Source organism: Hibiscus syriacus, unplaced genomic scaffold, assembly GCF_006381635.1.
Source record: "Hibiscus syriacus cultivar Baekdansim isolate YM2019G1 unplaced genomic scaffold, ASM638163v2 tig00111758_pilon, whole genome shotgun sequence".
Taxonomy (NCBI): domain Eukaryota; kingdom Viridiplantae; phylum Streptophyta; class Magnoliopsida; order Malvales; family Malvaceae; genus Hibiscus; species Hibiscus syriacus.
Window position 1 is genome coordinate 1,916,991 of NW_024063170.1, and position 19,495 is coordinate 1,936,485.

At 35.1% G+C, this 19,495-nt stretch overlaps 1 protein-coding gene across 1 annotated transcript; it reads right to left on the reverse strand.

The window, feature by feature from the left end:
* Positions 1–14,206: 14,206 nt before the first annotated feature.
* On the reverse strand, positions 14,207–18,738 carry LOC120169306 (polyadenylate-binding protein-interacting protein 7-like). The gene is made up of 6 exons (XM_039177486.1): positions 18,579–18,738; positions 16,891–17,757; positions 15,876–16,326; positions 15,705–15,775; positions 14,993–15,117; positions 14,207–14,636 (listed from the first exon to the last, which is right to left on the reverse strand). Exons 2-6 carry the CDS (start codon positions 17,665–17,667, stop codon positions 14,342–14,344), a joined length of 1,719 nt encoding a protein of 572 aa, XP_039033417.1. The 5' UTR covers positions 17,668–17,757; positions 18,579–18,738; the 3' UTR covers positions 14,207–14,341.
* Positions 18,739–19,495: the final 757 nt, after the last annotated feature.

Here is a 19,495-nt window from a genome sequence, read left to right on the forward strand (position 1 = left end):
ACATCCTCTTCGTAAAAGAAAAAAAGATTTCAATAATCAACAAGAGGATGGTGTTATAAAACAACCATTATCAGGTGAAGAGATTTATGGCCATCTGACGGGGTTTGAGACTTCATGGGGTAAGAAGACAACGTCTAAGAAGAAAACGTCAAAGAAGGAAAAAGAAAACATCGATGAGAGAGCTAAATTTTGGCACAATAAATCGATTTTTTTGGAACTTGAATATTGGAAGAAGTTGCTCTTTCTTCATCAGTTAGATGTTATGCACATAAAGAAAAATGTGTGTGAGAGTGTTTATGAGACATTGTTGAATTTTCCTGCCAAGACGAAGGATGGGTTAAGAGCACGACAAGATCTTGAGGCGATGTGCATTAATCCTGAATTACAAACTCAACCAAGAGGGATTCATACTTGGCTTCCGCCTGCGTGCTACACATTGAATACCACAGAAAAACACCGGTTTTACGAGACCCTCTCTACCATAAAAGTGTCTGATAGGTATTGTTCAAATTTCAAGAATCTTGTGTCTGATGATGTATCAAAGATGAATGGTTGTCATGTACTGATGCAACAACTTCTCCCTTTTGAAATAAAGGGGGTGTTACATGTGAAAGTGATGAAAATAATCATAGGTTTGTGTCATTTTTTCAACGTGTTGTGTAGTAAAGTCTTTGATGTTAATAAGCTAGGCAAGTTGCAAAGTGACATCGTATTAACTTTGTGTTTTTTAGAGAAGTATTTTCCTCCTTCGTTTTTCGATGTCATGATCCACTTGATGGTGCATTTAGTTAGAGAGGTGAGGTTCTGTGGCCTGTTCATTTTAGGTGGATGTATCCATTTGAGAGATACATGAAAACACTCAAAAGCTATGTACGGAATCATCATCGACCCGAAGGTTGTATTGCAGAATGTTATGTGGCAGAGGAAGCCTTGGAATTTTGCTCAGACTACTTAAAAAACATGAAATCAATTGGCAATCCTCAGGAACGTGTTGATGAAAGAATTCACACAGGAAACCTTTATCACGGGGTACAGTCAAGGTTGTAGATGCTAAGCTACTTGATGAAGCTCATCTTTATGTATTACGAAACACTGCTGATGTGGAGTCGTATATAGAGTAAGAACCACTATGTTTTTTTTGTACTCTATGTAATGCATTAAACTTTTTTAACTTCTAATATGATTCTATCTTCAAATATTATTTAGGTAACATATGTTGGAATTGAAGGATCATAACCCACGTGCCTCTCAAAATAGTAAATGGTTGCAGACTCAGCCCAGTCGAACATTTATTAGTTGGCTTAAGACCAAGGTTGATACACATTTCGCTAACGGGGAAGACATTTGTGAGAGTGTTCGTTGGTTGGCTAAAGGGCCAAGTTTTGCTGTGAAGAAATATAACGGTTTTGCCATAAATGAGTATCGGTTCCATAGAACATCTCGAGATGAATCAAGAACAACTCAATGTAGTGGAGTATCTCTATTTGCACATGCTATGCGGATTGCTAGTGAAAAAGACTCCAATCTCATGTATAGAGCTGTTACTTACTATGGTCGTATACAGGAGATACGGGATCTTGATTATCGTATATTCACTATTCCTGTTTTCATGTGTGATTGGGTTGATAGTCGTGGAATAAAAAAAAGATGATTTTGGATTCACAGTGGTTAACTTTGCTAGGCTTGATCACCAATCTGAACGCTTCATATTAGCTAGTCAAGCCAAACAAGTTTTTTATGTTCAAGATCAACAAGATGCGAATTTTTCTGTTGTCGACTTCACACCACATAAGATGTACAAGTATGGAGAAAATGGTGAAACTGATGATATGTTGGAATACCATGCTACTTTTGATTTTTCACAAGACTCCCCTTTAGTAGAACTTGATGATGATTTCTTGTGTATACGCCAGGACGGCGAGGGCATATTAGTTTAAAATATTTTGTACAAAATAAAATATTTTTGAACTTTTTGGTATGTTTTTATTTCAACATCTGTATGTTATTAATTTTGTCCCAACTGCAAGAAATAACAATGTACTAACTTTTTTTATTTGAATCATGTTGAAACAGGTTGTACTTGGTACCATGGAATCGGATCAGTCCTTGAGTCATGATGAAGACTCTAAACAAAGAGGTCCGACAATAAAGGGAAAAACTACTAAAGGAAAAGTTATCGTTACTTACAATAAAAAGGGTGTTCTGATTGGCGTTGAAGCAACGAAACTTGCTTCCTTTGAGGGCATGGTAGCAAGATCAATGGTATCTATCACTTATGCCACTTGGCGAGATGTTGAACAGGAAAAAAAAGAAGACTTGTGGCAATACATTTTGGTAAGTCTAATATCTGATCTTAACTTTCAATTAGTCTTTTTTTTGTTAAAAATAATATTTTTAAAATTAATGCTTTATGTTTCAGATGAATTTTGAACTTGATCCAAGGAGTCGGAAGGACACCCTTCAATCCATTGGGACAAAGTGGAAGAACTTTAAGCATTATCTGTATAAGAAATTCATTGAGAAGTTTAAGAATGACCTTAATGCAAATATGCTCAACCCTCCAGAGATGTATCTTTATTTGAAGATAGATGAGTGGAAGGTTTTTGTATCGCAAAGACTTTCAAAGAAGTGGGAGGTTAGAAACCAGTCTGTATTTGTCTGTATTTATTATATATATTAGTTTTAAAAACCAGTCTTGACTGTTTTAATGTTTCTAATGCAGGAAATAAGTCAGAAAGCTAAAAAAATGCGTGGACAGCATAGATACAATCATCGGTTGAGTAGAAAAGGATATGTTGGACTAACTCTTGAGATTGTATGTAGTAAATTAATCGAATAGTTTAGATATACAGTTGTTTATGTTAATTCATTGTTGTTATTCTTTTTAATTTAGATGCAAGAAACGGGAAAGGAGGAAGACGAGATTGATAGAGCATTGTTGTGGAAAAAGATAAGACAAATGAAAAAAAGGAGGTTATGACCTGAATGTCCAGATTGTTGTTGATAAAATGGTAAGTTCCTGTGAACATTCCTACTTTATTTATTTTCATCTTATTGTTATAGCACCATATGAGCTTTAATCCTTTGAATATTTTGAATATGAATATTTGCTTTCACTACAGGAAGAGATGCAGAAGTCAGAAACTTTAGGAGAGGTCAGTTGTGGAACAAATTACATGCTTACCCAAGCCCTAGGTACCCAGGAACAACGTGGGCGTGTACGAGGGATGGGCAAATTTGTAAGGCCACACCAATACTTTTACTTACCCAATATCGTGAATAACTACTTAGATGGTGAGAAGAAAAAGATTTAAAAAAGGTTCAACCAAATTGAAGGTGCAATATAGAAACTACAAAAAGGGATGAATCATGTTTTTGAAGGCGCAAGTTGCCAAGGGTGGGGCAAAGCAGATTTTGAAGACAACCCACCCGAGGAATTACTTGTAAGTCTTATTAAATTATAGTATGAATTAAATGAAAGTCTTGACTACAACTAATATATATATAATTTGTAGGATACTTCATATTATCTTGCAATTGATATTGCCTCCAATATAGTTGCCAAAGGAACGATAGTGAAGCACAATGATCTATCAGGTATTACAAAAAATATCAGTTTTCTTTTTGACTTTTTAGAATATTGTATCTTAGTAATAACTTTATATAACATGTGAAAACATTGAAGTAATGATGAAAATGAGTGTGCAAGGAGACGCTTTACTACCGTTTCCACTAGATGAGGAGTTCATTTACAAGGTTAAAGATGCAGTGGGGTTCCTAGTGAAGTGGCCTAGACATCTAGTTATTCGATGCTCTGATTTGGTAATATTTTATTTATTTAAAGAAATTATATATGTCTAATTTAAATGATATCTTTATATTTTTTTTGTAGGAAAAAGTGTTGGCGTTTATGGGAAAAAACGTGTGAACGGAGATGAAGTAGAAAGTAATAAAGGAAAAAAACGATAAAGAGAACTTGTTGAAAAGGAAGAGGAGAAATGAGAAGGGACACCGAAGACGGAAAAAGAGAAAAAAATGAAGAGGGTAAAAGAGAAGGGCACCGCAAAGGAAAAATGAAGAGGATAAATGAGAAGGGACGTCGAAGAGGGAAAAAAAAAAAAAAAAAGGTGGGAACACCGCAAAGGAGGAGGACGAGAGCACAAATGAGGAAAAGGCTAAGAGTTGAAAGCAACCGTGTTTTGAAAGTGTTTTCACGTATGGTTGATATACAACTTAAAAATGTGGAGTCTGTGAAAGTGCAATATGAGGACGATATGTTTGGGTACGAGAGTTTCACGTACATAACTTGGGAAGATTTTGAAGTGGTTTTTACTGTGGATGAGATGATCGGTTCTGTGATTACTTGTTATATGATGTAAGTGCATAATTTTAATTTTATTCAAACACAATATATTTAATCATTGTACTTGTCTAATGTTAATATATAGGTACTTGTTTGAGGAAATCAAGAATGGGCTAAAAATAGATCATGGAATTTACTTTATGAGTCCGTCTGCAATCTCACCGTCAGGACGTAAGGCAAAATTCAAAAAATAGCAACGAGGCAATTCGAAGCGTTGCAGATCGATTGTCTCTAAAAAAGGACAATGACATCGTCCTAGTGCCATATAATCCCGGGTTTGTTTTTTCATTTGATTTTTCATTTGATTATCAATATATTTTAGTAACTTAATTTGGTTTTTCATTTTTATAGAAGACATTGGGTGTTGGAGGTGATAGATATGAAAGCAACAAGTTGTTATTATCTTGATTCCTTGGGGCCCACCAATGTCCATCAACAGTTGAAGCAAGTTATTGATGCATAAGTAAAATAAATTATCGAAACATTATAGTATATTCTTTGATATATTTCATCAATTTTTATAGGGCAATGAAATTGTACACTGCTCAAACTGGATCTAACAAAAGGGTTAGCCTCAATTGGATCAATGTTTTGGTGAGGACTTCGAACGATCATTCCTTGTTTAAATTACAGCTTTCAATTTGACTAATGGTTTATTAATGTAAACTGTTTGTAGTGTCTCCGTCAGTCGGGAGGTACCGAGTGTGGATATTATGTTTGTAAGTTCATGAAAGAGATAGTGGAGAACGGACTTCAAGTGCTGGTCAATAAGAATGTAAGCAAACTTTTCTGATACACATATGTCATATCATACATACACATTAGTCATACAACTATCATATGGACTTGAAGTATGATGATATTTTTGGAAATTCATCTACCATAACATCTTGTCTATTCATATTAATAAGAATTGTCATGCTCTTTTTATTTCTGCTGAAAAACTCATAGTTAGATGCTATTCTAGACTTCTAGTTATCACCTTGTAGTTTGAAATGTTCTTTTATTTTGATGATTCACGTTTCTGTATGGAATGGAGGTTATCATTTATAATTTGAAACAAACTTAAAAATCTTGTGAATTTAACTTAGTGAAAGATTACATTGATGATAAACTTCATGTTATTTGCTTCTATTGATAGATTTGTTGTAAGTAATGAGTGAATTCTTGAATCTAATTGCACATTTTACGCATATGGCAATCGATACTATTTTTCGATATATAATCAATGTCTAAAGGAATAATTTGAAATGTTCGGTGGAGTTCTGAAAGCATTTGACACGTACTAGCACTTAAAATCCAAAATTTTATTTTGTCAAGTACTCTAGACGTAATAGGGACTCTCTTGTGGTGATAAAAGGTCAACAAATGATTGTCGAGTTTTATGTCATGTAGATTCAATAGTTCTAGATGATGCAATTGTTACTTTCACTTTCTCGTTGGATGCGAAATGGACAAAAATGAGATTTTATGATGAATAAGACATATTGAAACTTTGTGAGTCTGATGAATTTAGGAAGCAAAAGATAATTCATTTTCGCACAAGGAATCATGGTGCCAAAAGTTAAAATATTAGAGCTCTATTGTGGAAGTAAATGAGGTTGATTCAGTTGTTCATGCCATATATTTTTTATTGAAAGCATAAACATTGTTGATTTTCGCATCGTATAGTGCATAATGTTATTATTTGTGGTGATATTGTTGTGAACAAAGTTGGTACTTTTTATAATGCTATTGATTTGATGACTTTGCATAATGTTATTATGCTTCAAAGAATGCATATGTAAAATTGGTCATTTTAGTACTCTTTAATAGTTCATTATATACTTCAATTTAAATAAGTATAAATTATATATTTATTTCATATTTTTTACTTAGGTTGGCGATGAGAAAGAAGAATACACGGATGATGACATTGATGATATTCACAAAGAATGTGTATCTTATATGGCAAACTTTATTGTGCCTTGATATTTTGTATCGACATATGATTAATACAATATTTTTGATAATTAATGTGAATATATTGTATGCAAATGAATTGCTTATATATAATATGATACATAGATTTAGTATTATGAGGCATTCAATGTGATTTAGTTTGATTATTTGTCAATCTACAATATATATATATATATATATATATAAATATATAATATATATATATATGTATATATTTATATATATTTATATTTATATATATATATATATATATTTATTTATATATATTTATATTTATATATATATATAATTTACGAAATACAATCATGACACACGAACGTTTGTCGTCTTTTTTAATTACGCGTGCTTCAATGACACGCAATGTAAGTCATACATGCGTGTCATAAATTTATGACACACAAATGTATGTCAAGCAGATTTATGACGTGGGCTTCAATGACGCACAATGTAAGTCATACATGCGTGTCATAAATTTATGACGCACAAATGTGTGTCATCTTAATTTATGACGGGGGCTTCAATGACACTCAACGAACGTCATTAATGTGCGTCATAAATGTGTGTCATAAATGCACGTCATAGATTTATGACACACAGTTGCGCATCATCTGAAATTCATGTCGGTGGCTTCAACGACAGGCAAATGTGTGTCATCCGCACCCATAGATGACGCATAATGCGCGTCATTAAAAGGGTTTTTTCTACTAGTGGATGTTTTAGCTTGTTTTTAGGAATTTGAAGGCTATAAATGGGTAGAGGGTGAGCATAGAAACATATCTCTCTCATTTGAGAATAAAATCTTCTTTTTCTCTCTAGCTTTCTCTCTATTTTTCACATACTTTTCTATTATGCTAAGTATGACTTTGGTCATGCTTAGCTAATTCTCTTTCAAGCCGAAGACTAAAGTGAAGACTCAATTCCAAACGTGAGAATTGTAAGGTACTTAAATCGCTTCAGTTTTCTCTCTGTTTTCTCAGCTTACTTTCAAATCAAAACGATTTCGACATTGGTCTGGATATTGTTATGGTTAACGTTTGAAGAAGAATTTGCTTATTGAATCATATTCAACTTCTCGAGAACACACTTAGCAAAATTATTTGCTAAGAGGAAACTGAGATCGGAATCAGTTGTTATTGAAAGGACACAATCCGAGTTGGCAACGAAGAATTGTTCTTGTAAGCTGACGTGAATCTTGAAATAAAAATATGTTTCAATGATCCAAGGAATTTGAGGCGAAGCTGAAGTCTGAGGCTGCTTTCACAATAAGTTTCTCTTTATCTCAATCTCTTTAATTTATTTATTGAATTATTTTTCTTTTATTTAATTCTTATTTTTTATTTTAAAAACAACTTTTAAAAATCCCCTTTTATATTTATTACTATTAATATTTATTATTATATTATTTTTCTTTTTTATTATTTATTTTATTTTAATATATCTTTTCAACTTCATATGGAATTATATCTTCTTCTAAAATCAAGAAAGAGTTTTACTAAATCACAAAAACCATAGTCCATGTGGATCGACCCTGCTTCTCTATAATACCTTTTCCTTTTTATTTATTAAGAAGCCAGGAATTATTTTGATAGCAAAACAACGGTTATCAACTGGCATGCCAAAAGTCGAGGGTTCTACGAGGTCTTTCGGGGCAATTCTATGTGGTCCTTCGGGACAAATTCTACGCGGTCCTTTGGGACAAATCTATGTGGCACTTCGGTGCATATTTTATGTGGCATTTTGGTGCAAATTCTACGCGGCAGTTTCGACTGCAATTATAGTGCACAACCTCAATGTACTCGCATACCTTGAGTTCTCAGTGATATGTGTTGGGCTAATAAGCCAAATTGATATGAATTGAACATTGTATAAGATTTTAAGTATGTTTATGAAATGTATATTGATTTCCATATACAATGTTGATTGAAAATGTTTAAGTAAATACTTTATTGTTTTTATGCTCATTATGTCTCACTAAGTCAACGACTTAGCGTGTGAGTGTTTTTACACGTAGGTTCCAAGAGATCTAATGAGTAAAGCTAGGAAAGGATAGCATACACGTGAAGACAACCAGATCATAACGATTTGAATTGTAGGTGTTTCTTATTATTTTGCAATTTTGTTGGCATGTATTATAAAGATTTAAATCGTAATGTTCTGATAAGTTTTGTAACCCTACTATTTTACGTTTATGTAAATATATTAAGTATTAAATTTCATTGTGAAATATAAGTTTTTGATATGAAATTTTGTATGAGGGTTTCACGACTAAATTTAAAGTCAAAGTTTAAATTTTCAACAAATTTTCAAAAAGTCAAAGTTTTGAAAAATCAATGTGACATCAGATTCATATCTGAGTCAGGTACGGGTTGGGGGTGTTACATGAGTTGACACAGATCAGACACAAGTCATAACCCAGGCTATGAAAACTGAAGGTAACCCCACCTCAACAAGTGTCTCTTAGATGAAATCTCATTCCAATCAGTCATAAGATTTTTTCAGGTCCACCTCAATGGCCATCCAAGCCTTCGCCCCTTATTCAAGTTCATCGAATATCACCTCATGAGCTAGGATGATATTGTCCGTTATGTTTCGCCCAAGAACAAAAACTGGATTGGTTATGAGTGATCTAGTTAGGTAAAAAAAAGGCTTCAGACGGTTAACCAGAATCTTAGTTATGATCTTGTAGGGAACCGTGCAAAGGTTGATAGGGTGAAATTGCTTAATTTTCTCCGGAGCCTCCACTTTTGGAATAATGACCAGAAGAGTCATGTTTGCCATTTAGGGAGAACACATGTATGGAAGAAATTGGTAACAAATTGAACGATACTTCCCCCAACTATGTTCCAATTCTTCTGAAAGAAACTTGCTTGAAACCTTGGTCCCGTCCAGAACAAAGTATTACGTACTTCTTCAGAGGACACTGATCAGGTAAGTAAGCAAAGTCGATCCCCTTGGATTTGGTTAAATCCCCAAACAAATCAATACAAGTAGATTGTCGAATCTCTGATGTGAACAACTTTTGGAAAAAAGCCACCGCATGCCGTTGCAATCGAACCGGATCATCACTCCATTCATCATTATCCAATTTCAGCATATGAATGTTGTTCCTTCTCCTACTAAGTGTCGTATTATGAAAGAACCTCGTATTTCGATCACCATTAACAATCCATTTACTTCGAGACTTTTGGAACCATAATTTCTCTTCCTGCTCAAGAATAGTATCCAGCTCACGCTTAAGATTCTCCTCCAAATCCTGTAAAAATGGCGAATTGTTCTGCTCGAGAGCCTTTTCAATTCCCCGAATACGAGCAAGGAGTTAGGTCTTTCTTTTCCCAATGTGACCAAATACATTTTTGTTCCACCTCTTACTCTCCTCCTGGAAATTCGAGAGGTTCGCAAGAAGGGGGAAGTAATTAGCCCAACAGCTCTCAAGAAATCTTCCAAAATCCGGGTGATCATTCCAGGCATCCACAAAGCGGAAGGGTCGAGCATTGTTGACACCTACAATCTCATTGGTCTTTAGCAAAATTGGCCGATGATCAGAGCCTATTCTTTGCAGATGAGTAATAGTAGTCGAACAAAAAATTTCAGTCCACCTAATATTGCGTAAGCAACGATCCAACCTCTGGTAAAGGTCACCACGTTGCCAAGTGAAGCAAGGTCCATTGAAACCCACATCAATCAACCCCGAAAGAAATAAGAAATTGCAGAACTTAGGACAAACTCACTATCTTCTACTTGATCCAACCTGCCTCTCATTAGAATTGCAAATCGCATTGAAATCGCTGCCAAGAACCCAAGGCTCATTATTCTCCGATTCCGAGGCTCTTTAATTGATCCCAAACTCGTCTACGTCTACCACTCTCCGGCCTCGCATAGACAAAAGTAATGAAGAAGTTTTTTGAAGTACTCTTGTCGACACGGTAGCCATGAATAAATTGATTAGAAACCACCAATAAATCTAACTCAACCACATTCTTCCAAAAACCCAAATACCACCAGAAAATCCATTTGCCGCTACACGGAACGAAGCGTCAAAACCTGCCTTCTTAATGAAATTATCAGCTTGGGTACCACTTACCCGCGGCTCCATAATCGCAACAATATCCGGGATTCCGGGTGATGTTATTTCAAAAGTAACTTGAAGTACCGGTTGAAAGGAAGGCCTAAGACTCCCTCAGTAGTCCAAAAAGTTATTTTAACCATAAAGAGGCGGAGGGAAAAGCGAGACAAGGACTATATCATAGTATCCATCCCAGAATCGTTCTCAAAAGCCGTGTTTGCTCTCCACTGAATTTTTGCATTGGAATGCCGCTGAACATCGGCACTACCAGGAGCCAGCCAACTGAGCATTCTTAACATTGAGATCCTTTGCCATTGCTTCCATCCATTCTGCCAACAACAACTTAGGAGCTCCCCTAGCTTCTTTCATTCTCGTTTTTAGTCCCTTCCTCGTTAAAACCCTCGCTGCTGCCATGAACTGATCACTTTTTTTCGAGCTTGTTCCATTCTTCGCTTCCCTTGGTGGCCGTCCATTGTTATCAGTGAGGATTCTTTTCCGATCGTCATCTTCAATGTGGATGGCTGCATGCTTTCCATTCATATCGATCGCACGAAGCTGAACTGAATTGTCTGAATTATCGACCACTGCAACATCCGTCCTAACCTCCTTCCCCGAATCCTTCCTTATACTGGTCTCGACAGAAATGACATGTTGATCCTGTTCAAGAGTTTGACTCGGTCTGCTTGAGCAAGGTTACACTTCTCGGTTGAGAAGGCAGAACTAGGGTGGCCATACTCTTCGAACTTGTTCCCACATCGTGAACACCTGAAGCCTTCACGCTAGTTAGACCTTCAACTTTGTTTCTGTTTTCCGTTTCATGAGTAAGATGGCCCTTTCCTTCCCTTTGATCTGGCATCTCATTACCGTGCTCAGCCAAAGCTCCAAACCGACTTCCAGCACTAGGTTTCTGATGGCTGGTGCCATTACCTGCCATATGAACCGCTTTCGTGTTTAGAGCTTGCTCTTTCTTCGCTCAGGGACCTGCATCCAAGGACCATAGGTATCACCGGAGGTTTCGCCGTTTCCTAAAGCATTGGCCGTCGCCGCAGATTCATTCGATGAAGTCAAAACGCAACCTTCCTTGGTGCGGCCATATTTTCCACACAAATAGCATATCGTTGGCAATCCTTCATATTTTACCCCCTGACAACTCCCATCTATCATCAATCCTAGAATAAATGGCTTCCCCAAATCAACAGCAATTGCAAGGCGCGCAAACTTTCCCCTCTTTCCTTCAGTCGTGTTGTAGTTTATCTTAACTATCTTCTCCAACGCACCTGCAATAGCTCCAAAAAGACTCTTTGTATAGTAGCGATAAGGAATCCGGGAAGCCTTACCATACCAGTATCATCTGAGGGTGATCCTCGACTATAGAGAACTGCCTCGACCATGGCTGAACCTTCCCGTAAATCATCCAAGGGCCTCCGGACACCACATTCTGAAAATCATTCTCCAAAGCAAAGCGAACTAGAAAGTATTCGTTGTCTAAGTCGATGAGTTGTATCTCTCCATTTGGTCTCCACAACACTTGAATTCGGTTCAAAAGAGCATTGTAGCTAACTTCTTCCCTAACAACCGAACTACCACGACTTGGCAAGCTTTTCATCAATTGAATTATGCACTCTTTCGGAGAATTGGATGTCTAGGACTGATCCATCCATGCCAATCTGCACATCCCCCTCCGATAACTCAACATCCAGATCGCTAATGAAATTGTCACTGCCAGTAATACCAGATTGCCTGGTTACCATATCCCTGAAGGAAGGTCTGGCCCTACCTATCCACATTGGTCACAGTTGGTCCCGAGTTATGCAATTGCCCCAAACCTTGGCACGGAGGATTCTCATTCGCATCGTTCATCATAACATCGACATCACTCAATCCCAACTCCTGCGTAGCCCCAATTCCTGTCGTCAACCCCTCAGAGATCTTGCTGTTATTTTCCACCGGTAATGAACCAACGTGTATGTCCTAACCCGGTCTCTCCAGCGCCGGCGGCTGTAGTGATTGAATCGCAATGTCCGGTGGCCTTCCAGGGGGAACGGTCTCACGTGCACCATTAGGGTTTCCATGGTTTGCGGAGAAAACTTCTATTATTCTTTGGACTTAAGAGTTTACTTGCGCCTTTTTTATTGGTAAGTTGTTTTACACAATTTTCTTTTCTCGCCTTTTCACAAGCCCGATTCACATCAGTCATTCTTCTTTCTTTCATCGGCGACACCATTCTTTCTTTCTGATGAATCTCACCGAGGAATCAATAGTAAAATCTTTTTCTTCATCCTTCATGCCTCTTTGCCATCTTTCTCTTAAATTCATTTATTTGATTATTTTCTTAGGGCAATGGTTGATTTCTCTCCATTGTGAAAACCTTTTTGTAATTGCTAATATTGCCTCTGTTTTTAGTACGATTGCATTATTTTCTTCAAAGGTTTCTTTCACGTTAACCCATTTTGTCAATTCCACATTTCGAACAATTGGCTTTAGTTTCTTGAGATTAATATTTTTAGTTTATTTAAATTTATGTTGATGGTGTTGTGTGGATAGTGTTAGTTTCAACTTAGTTTACTGAATGATGGGATTTTGATTTTATTTGATGTTTGATATCATCTTTTGTTTTTCGATTCTACAGCTTGTTGCACACTCTGAAATTAGCATCAAATGACATCTTTAATGATGAAAGATGCAAGTGATTGGTTCTACAGGTTCCTCAAATAGTTTTATTATTGACTTTTTGTATCTATTTTGTTATTTTTGAGACTATGCTTTAAATATTGTAATAAGTTCTAATTCAATGAGTGGTATTGAATGTTGTTCCAATGATCATTTTGTTTTTATTTTATTTTTTGGTAGTTTCCATTTTATTAGTTTTTAAATTATATTCACATATTCATATATGGATAATAGAAGAGCTTTTTTTTTTTTTTTGACTAAGGATATTAGAAGAGTTATATATGTGGAGTTTCGGTTCAAGTTATTAAATTTGTATATAGGTTAGTTGTAATATGCATATGTTATTTCTTTTACTAATTTTATTCTTTTTTTTTTTTTGTTTCTCATTAGATTTAGAAATTCTTGAAGTCTAACACATTAACTATTCATATATCTATAATACAAAAAATGTGTGATATTACATTTTAATTTGATGTGCTATAAAAAAATATTATAATATACAATCAAAATTTTTATAAAATATATTTTTGTAGCAATAAAATTAACTTGTTAGAAAGTATAAGATAAAAAGTTACAGAAAATTTGTAATGTGTGTTTGTTTTCCCTAAAAATAGATTTCGAAAATATTTTTAAAAAAGTTTGCCAAACAATGGAAAATAGTTTACACAACACCATCCAAACATCATATGATTTCTCGAAATTGTTTTCCAGAAAAAATGTAATTAATTTTCTGAAACTGCTTTTAATGGACCCTAAGTAATCTTTTTAGTAGGTGACATTTCAAAGTTTACAACATGATTGTTAAAATTTCTAAATAATATAAAATGGTCTATCGTACACTGTTGAAAAGAATAATGAATAAACAGTAAAACACACACACATATGAAAAGTTTTTGGCATCAATCCTAGAAATAGTCAAATATTGGCACAAAAGTATAGTTTTCAGGAATTGTACAATCATCACGTAATTGAAGAAGAAGTTTAACAAAGTACAAATTTAAGATACAAACTCAACAAAACGGAGAAGAATCAACTTGCCAGCTAGATTCAGCCTCATCCTTCCCCCCGATGCTCTACCAAAATGCAATTGCTACTCTCATCTAAGCTTCTAAACATTAATCATATTCTTCTCCTTTCCCATTTTCGATTTCTTTTTCCCAACTTTAAATACTTCCATTTCCTTTCCTCCCATGTATGGATACAAAATTGGCTACACTTGATTCCTTCTTCTTTTTCTTCTTGTATAAAAAACTCCGGGAACTCATGCTGTCAAGTTCATGGCTTCAATATATCACAACTCGAAGTAGCCCTGGCTGTGGTTCAGTATAGCCAAGGCACTCTTCTTCAAGGAGATAATGTTGTACAGCAACTGGAAGTCTAGCTGGAATACGAGAACCTCTTGCCTGGTGGCCACTTCCAACACTTATATAAACCTGCAGGCGCTGATCTGCTGCCCTTGCTGTGCTCCTCAGCACTGATAGCTCATACTTGAGCATATGAATGGCTTCAGTAACATGCAATCCATGCAGGTCTATCATCCGTTGCGGACCTCCAAGAATCTCGGGATGAACTTGGTTCCTGTATTATTATAGTTCATAACAGTCGAACAGAACAAGCTAGTACGACCAAAATAATGACAGAATTTAGATTATGGGACTAAGAATAAACAGTTACCAAGATTCATAACCAATAAACTCAGGTATATTGATTCATCAGAGCTGTGGGTTAGAAAGATGAACAGATAGAGAAAGAAGAAAGGGTAGTGTGCAAAGAAGGAAGTGATGGTTACGAAACAATTACATGTAGCCTCAGTGTCAGCAACCACTGATAAACAGATCTCAAAAGCAATAATAATAACAGCAACAAAAGATCATGTTTACGTCTGTTAACCACCATAACAAGGAACCAAGTGCGAGAAGAAAGAAACGACAAACCTCTGGCTATAGATGGATTCTTCAGCATTTCCATGAGCTGCCTTCATATGCATACTCTGCAGTGGTCCTTTCATGCTAAGTTCCTTTGCAAGAGCCTTATTGCCAATAAGAAATCCTTGGCGCGCCTATTGTAAATATATTTAAAAATGTAGTATCACTTAAAAATACAGATAGGTTGAGCAGACTAAGTTCAGTGGGGAAAGAGAGAAAAAAGAAATAAATGATGAATATTTAGAGCAAAGTTCACATTCAGTATTAGACATTGCAGTAAAACGTTAGAGATTTTGAGCTGTCTTATGGTAGATGACTAGATGCACTCTGTGCTTTGAACAGTATCATCAACTTATGAAAGCAAGGGCCAAGGGCTATTCAGGATAATTAAATGGAAAATTGTGACCGACACCTTTTCCCATGCTCGCTAGACTTGGGATTGGAAAGCTCAACAGCTGAATTACTCAAAATGAAATAACATGTTTACCTTAAAAGACTATTGGAGTCGTATTCTATTACTTATTTCTATTCGGTTGTATACTAGCTAAGCTAATTGATTCTTGATATAACTTGGTTGACAATTGTAAAGTTACAGAATCATTCCCAGGGTTCCAAAAGGTGCACAAATAAATGAAAAAATGTTATGGGTGAGAAATTAAGCAGAAACATGGTTCAACATATCATCAGTTTAACTATCTGCAATAAATTTCCAAGGAGATACCTGGTCAAAATATGCATTACGAGAACCTGCATTGTCTTGAGATTCTTCCCACAGTTCAGAGTATAAATTTGCTGCCACCACAATAATATTAAAACAAATAGATATGGACAAAACCATAGATAGCTCCTATTAAAATCTGTATAAAACATGATTGGTAGTGCCAAATGTTACCCATTGAATCTCTAGTCTCAGGAAAAACAGGAGCTGAATGAGCTGACTCATGTGTATGCAACCTATTAGCATAAACCCCTCTTCCAGGTGCAGCACTGTACGTATTAGCCAACCCGTGAGAATTTCTACTTGACCCAACAATTGAATCAGGAGAACCATTTCCATCAAACTTCCATACTCCAGAATCTTGAGATGTCATTTTCCTGATACCTGAAGTAAAATCCAAGGCACCTGTAGGTGGAAGGGAAGAACTGGATTTGAACATAAGAATCTTGTTCTTTTCAGTTGATTGATGAGGAGTGGCACTATGATGAAGATAATCTCCTCCATATTTTGTAGGACCACTCTGATCATCTAACACAGTAACCGCAGGGCAGCCTAGTGTACTCAGATTGGGAGGTGACAAGGTTTTTGAATTCAGGTTAAGGTTGAAACCACCATCAACTTGAAGCTGCAATAAAAATTAAAATGACCCATGAAATGCTAAAAGATCTTAAAATGGAGAAAATACACAGTGAAAACTCCAAAAACTTGCAAAGTATGCTGGAAACTAGTGAGCCACAGCATGCAACAGCAATATATAAAGATGAGACTTCAAAGATGAAGGCAAGAAGAACCCATAAAGAAAAACTACCCCTCCAAACCAGGCCACATATTACTATAAACTAGAGGCTACATGCTGTAGTTGAATTGAGTCACCTTAAAACTTTATTGGGAGCCAACTTTTTCCATGTCAAACCACAGTTAGCATCCATACCATTACCATTCCCAACATCCCAACAATAGAACATAAGAAAATGGGGAAAAACATTTCCCATGTATAAATAAAGGAGAAGCAAAACGGAAATTATCCTGATCCGGACCATAAAACATTCCTTAGAGGGCTGCAACTCTCCAGCATTGATAACCAGAATTGAAAAATGGAACAAATGTAAACTGATGCATCCCTACATCTTCAAACAAAGGATAAAAGCTAGCACTAGAAACCAACTGAAAGAAATTAAGCACCACTCACCTCAAGTTGAGTCAGCATCTCAATAGTCAGATTTAAGTTACAACCATTGGCAAAATAAACTTCAGCAAGGATTTCGGTAGCAAGTTCAGGAAATTGAGAAGCCAAAAATTCTACAGGATTCATTTCAGGACCATCCATAATTTTGTGCTCACCCAACGAATCATTAGCGAACCTATGTCTAGAATTTCCTTTATATGGTTGCCCTTCCCTCCCATTGCAGAGTAGCTGATCAGCAGTAACAAGTTGCTTGTCCCAAGTTTTGGCAGGCAAATGCAAAAAACTAGCTGAGGTAGGATTCCATCCAAGGAATGAAGAAGGATGTCTCAATTTTTCAGCAATGCCATTACCATTAACGTTATGATGCAGTAGTTGCTGATTACCAAATATATATCCACCAGCAGCAGAAGCAGGAAATCCTGATGCTTCACTACCACCATGCAAGGATAAACCTGCTAAAGAAAGGCTCCCAGATCCAGATTCTTGACAATCATCCTCATTAATAACCTTAAAGTCTGGAGTAATGTCATCAGGGAGCTGGCGACACCAGAACTGATGAGCCTCATCATCAGAATTATTTGAAATAGAAGACTCAGACCGATCAAGCACTGCTTTTCCTATAGTTCTAGAAATAGCAAACCTTGTTGCATCAACTGCACTAGAGCTTCCTGAGGATGGTGACCTAAGAGAAAAGGGAACGAACTCTGCTGCATTAGGATTCAAAGTTGTTACCTTGCTAGGGGTATTCATTTGTGGGATCCCTTTCTTAGATAAGCTCATTCTTTACTTAAAAGGAAAAAAGAGCAAAAAACAGATTCTACACGGAAAAAAGAAACTAATGCAGAGAGTTCCACTAACACTAACCAAATCCTGCAAAACCATCCATAGTAACATATTCAATAAATCGAACTTACAAAAGAATCCTAATCTGAAGACAAACACATGCATGATACCAATCCTTACCAGAATACATATCAATAAGCAAATTTAGAATGAGATTGATACCCAAAAAGCACCAAATCTCAACAACATTCTTTATAGAAACTTTTACAATAACCATTTCCATGAATATATCGATGATGACCAATGATAACCACAGCGATGATGAAGATTATAGAAATATTAATAAGCATATTTGACTCTCATGCATGTAAAATCATTGCTTTAAAAGAAAAATAAAATATTATAGACAATACTAATGACAAATTAACAACGACAGTTAAACATTTGTTAATTGTTTAAACAAAACCAAAATATGCTTAATTCAACATTATGAGTTAAACAAGAAATTATTCATTAAATCAAACGCATTAGATAGACCAAAATTACGCCAAAATACAACTCAAAACCCTAGAATTCACTTTTTAAAATATACTTCAAGCTGAAAAGGAAAGCACAAATCCTAGAGCTAATAATTAAACAGCAAACTTATATACAGTAGAACCTTTATAATAATAAAAAAATAAACTTAAATTTCCAAAAAGAAAAAAATAAACAGAAAATCAAAGCTCTAGCTGAACAAACAATTGAAACGAAATTAGAGCACAAATCAAGGCTATAATCTTGCATCATCCAACTCAATAATTATCAGAGATCTGAATTTAATCAATCACACACACACAAAAAGAACTGAAATAAACAAGACGAAGAAATAAAACCGAAAATCCATATATCGAAGGAGATACTTATACCTTTTCGAAACAAATAGAAAGGATTCATGGTTAAAGAAATGAGGATGATAGCGTTTGCTATATAGTTTTTTATTTTTAAATTAATTTTATCGGGATTTGAGCTTCGAGCTTTGGTTTTTGTTTCTCTTGCTTGCAGCAGTATTATATTATCTCATGTATTCTCTTTTATTTTCGATATTTTTTTTCTTTTTTTGTTCGAAACATCGCTCACGCTAATACCATTACTTACCCCACAAAAATATAAAACAAAACATCCTATACAACTCTTCGCCACTATATCTAAATTTTTATTATTTTCAATATTTTAATTTATAATCATTATTTTATATTAGTTTATATTTTATTTAAAAGTTTTTTTTATAAAAAGTTACATTAAAAATTATTATGATTAATATATGTGTGTAAAAATTTATTTATAATTTTAGAGTTAATTGCATCACATATCCTCAAAGTATAATTCTCATTTTAAATTAGTACCTAAATTTTTAAATATTCCAATTTTATCCCGAAACTATGACTATCATTCTAAATTAATCCTCAAACTTTTGAACATTTTGATTTCATCACCAAACTATGACCTTCATTCTAAATTGGTTCCCAAATTTTTTAATATTCCAATTTCATCCCAAACTATACATATGTAATAACCACATTCTTTGTTAACAAAATCATTAGGCCAAGTTATAGCGTTATATGTTTGGGGAAAATTTTAGTTAAACTATGATTCAAACTACTTACATATTTAGATGAATTTGGGATGAAATTGGAATATTCAAAAGTGTGGGTACCAATTTAGAAAGAGGGTCATAGTTTAGGGATGAGATTAGAATGTTCAAAATTTTAAGGACTAATTTAGAATGAGAATCATAGTTTAGGGATGAAATTAAAATATTCAAAAGTTTAAGGACCAATTTAAA

What these genes read in the sequence shown, in the direction of transcription:
- LOC120169306 (XM_039177486.1), bottom strand. Translation starts at nt 17,667, where the DNA reads ATGAGCTTATCTAAGAAAGGGATCCCACAAATGAATACCCCTAGCAAG. An exon ending in TGAGACTAGAGATTCAATGG is followed by an intron (nt 15,776 to 15,875) that starts GTAACATTTGGC and finishes TTGTGGTGGCAG; the next exon opens with CAAATTTATACTCTGAACTG. An exon ending in GAATCCATCTATAGCCAGAG is followed by an intron (nt 14,637 to 14,992) that starts GTTTGTCGTTTC and finishes ATAATAATACAG; the next exon opens with GAACCAAGTTCATCCCGAGA.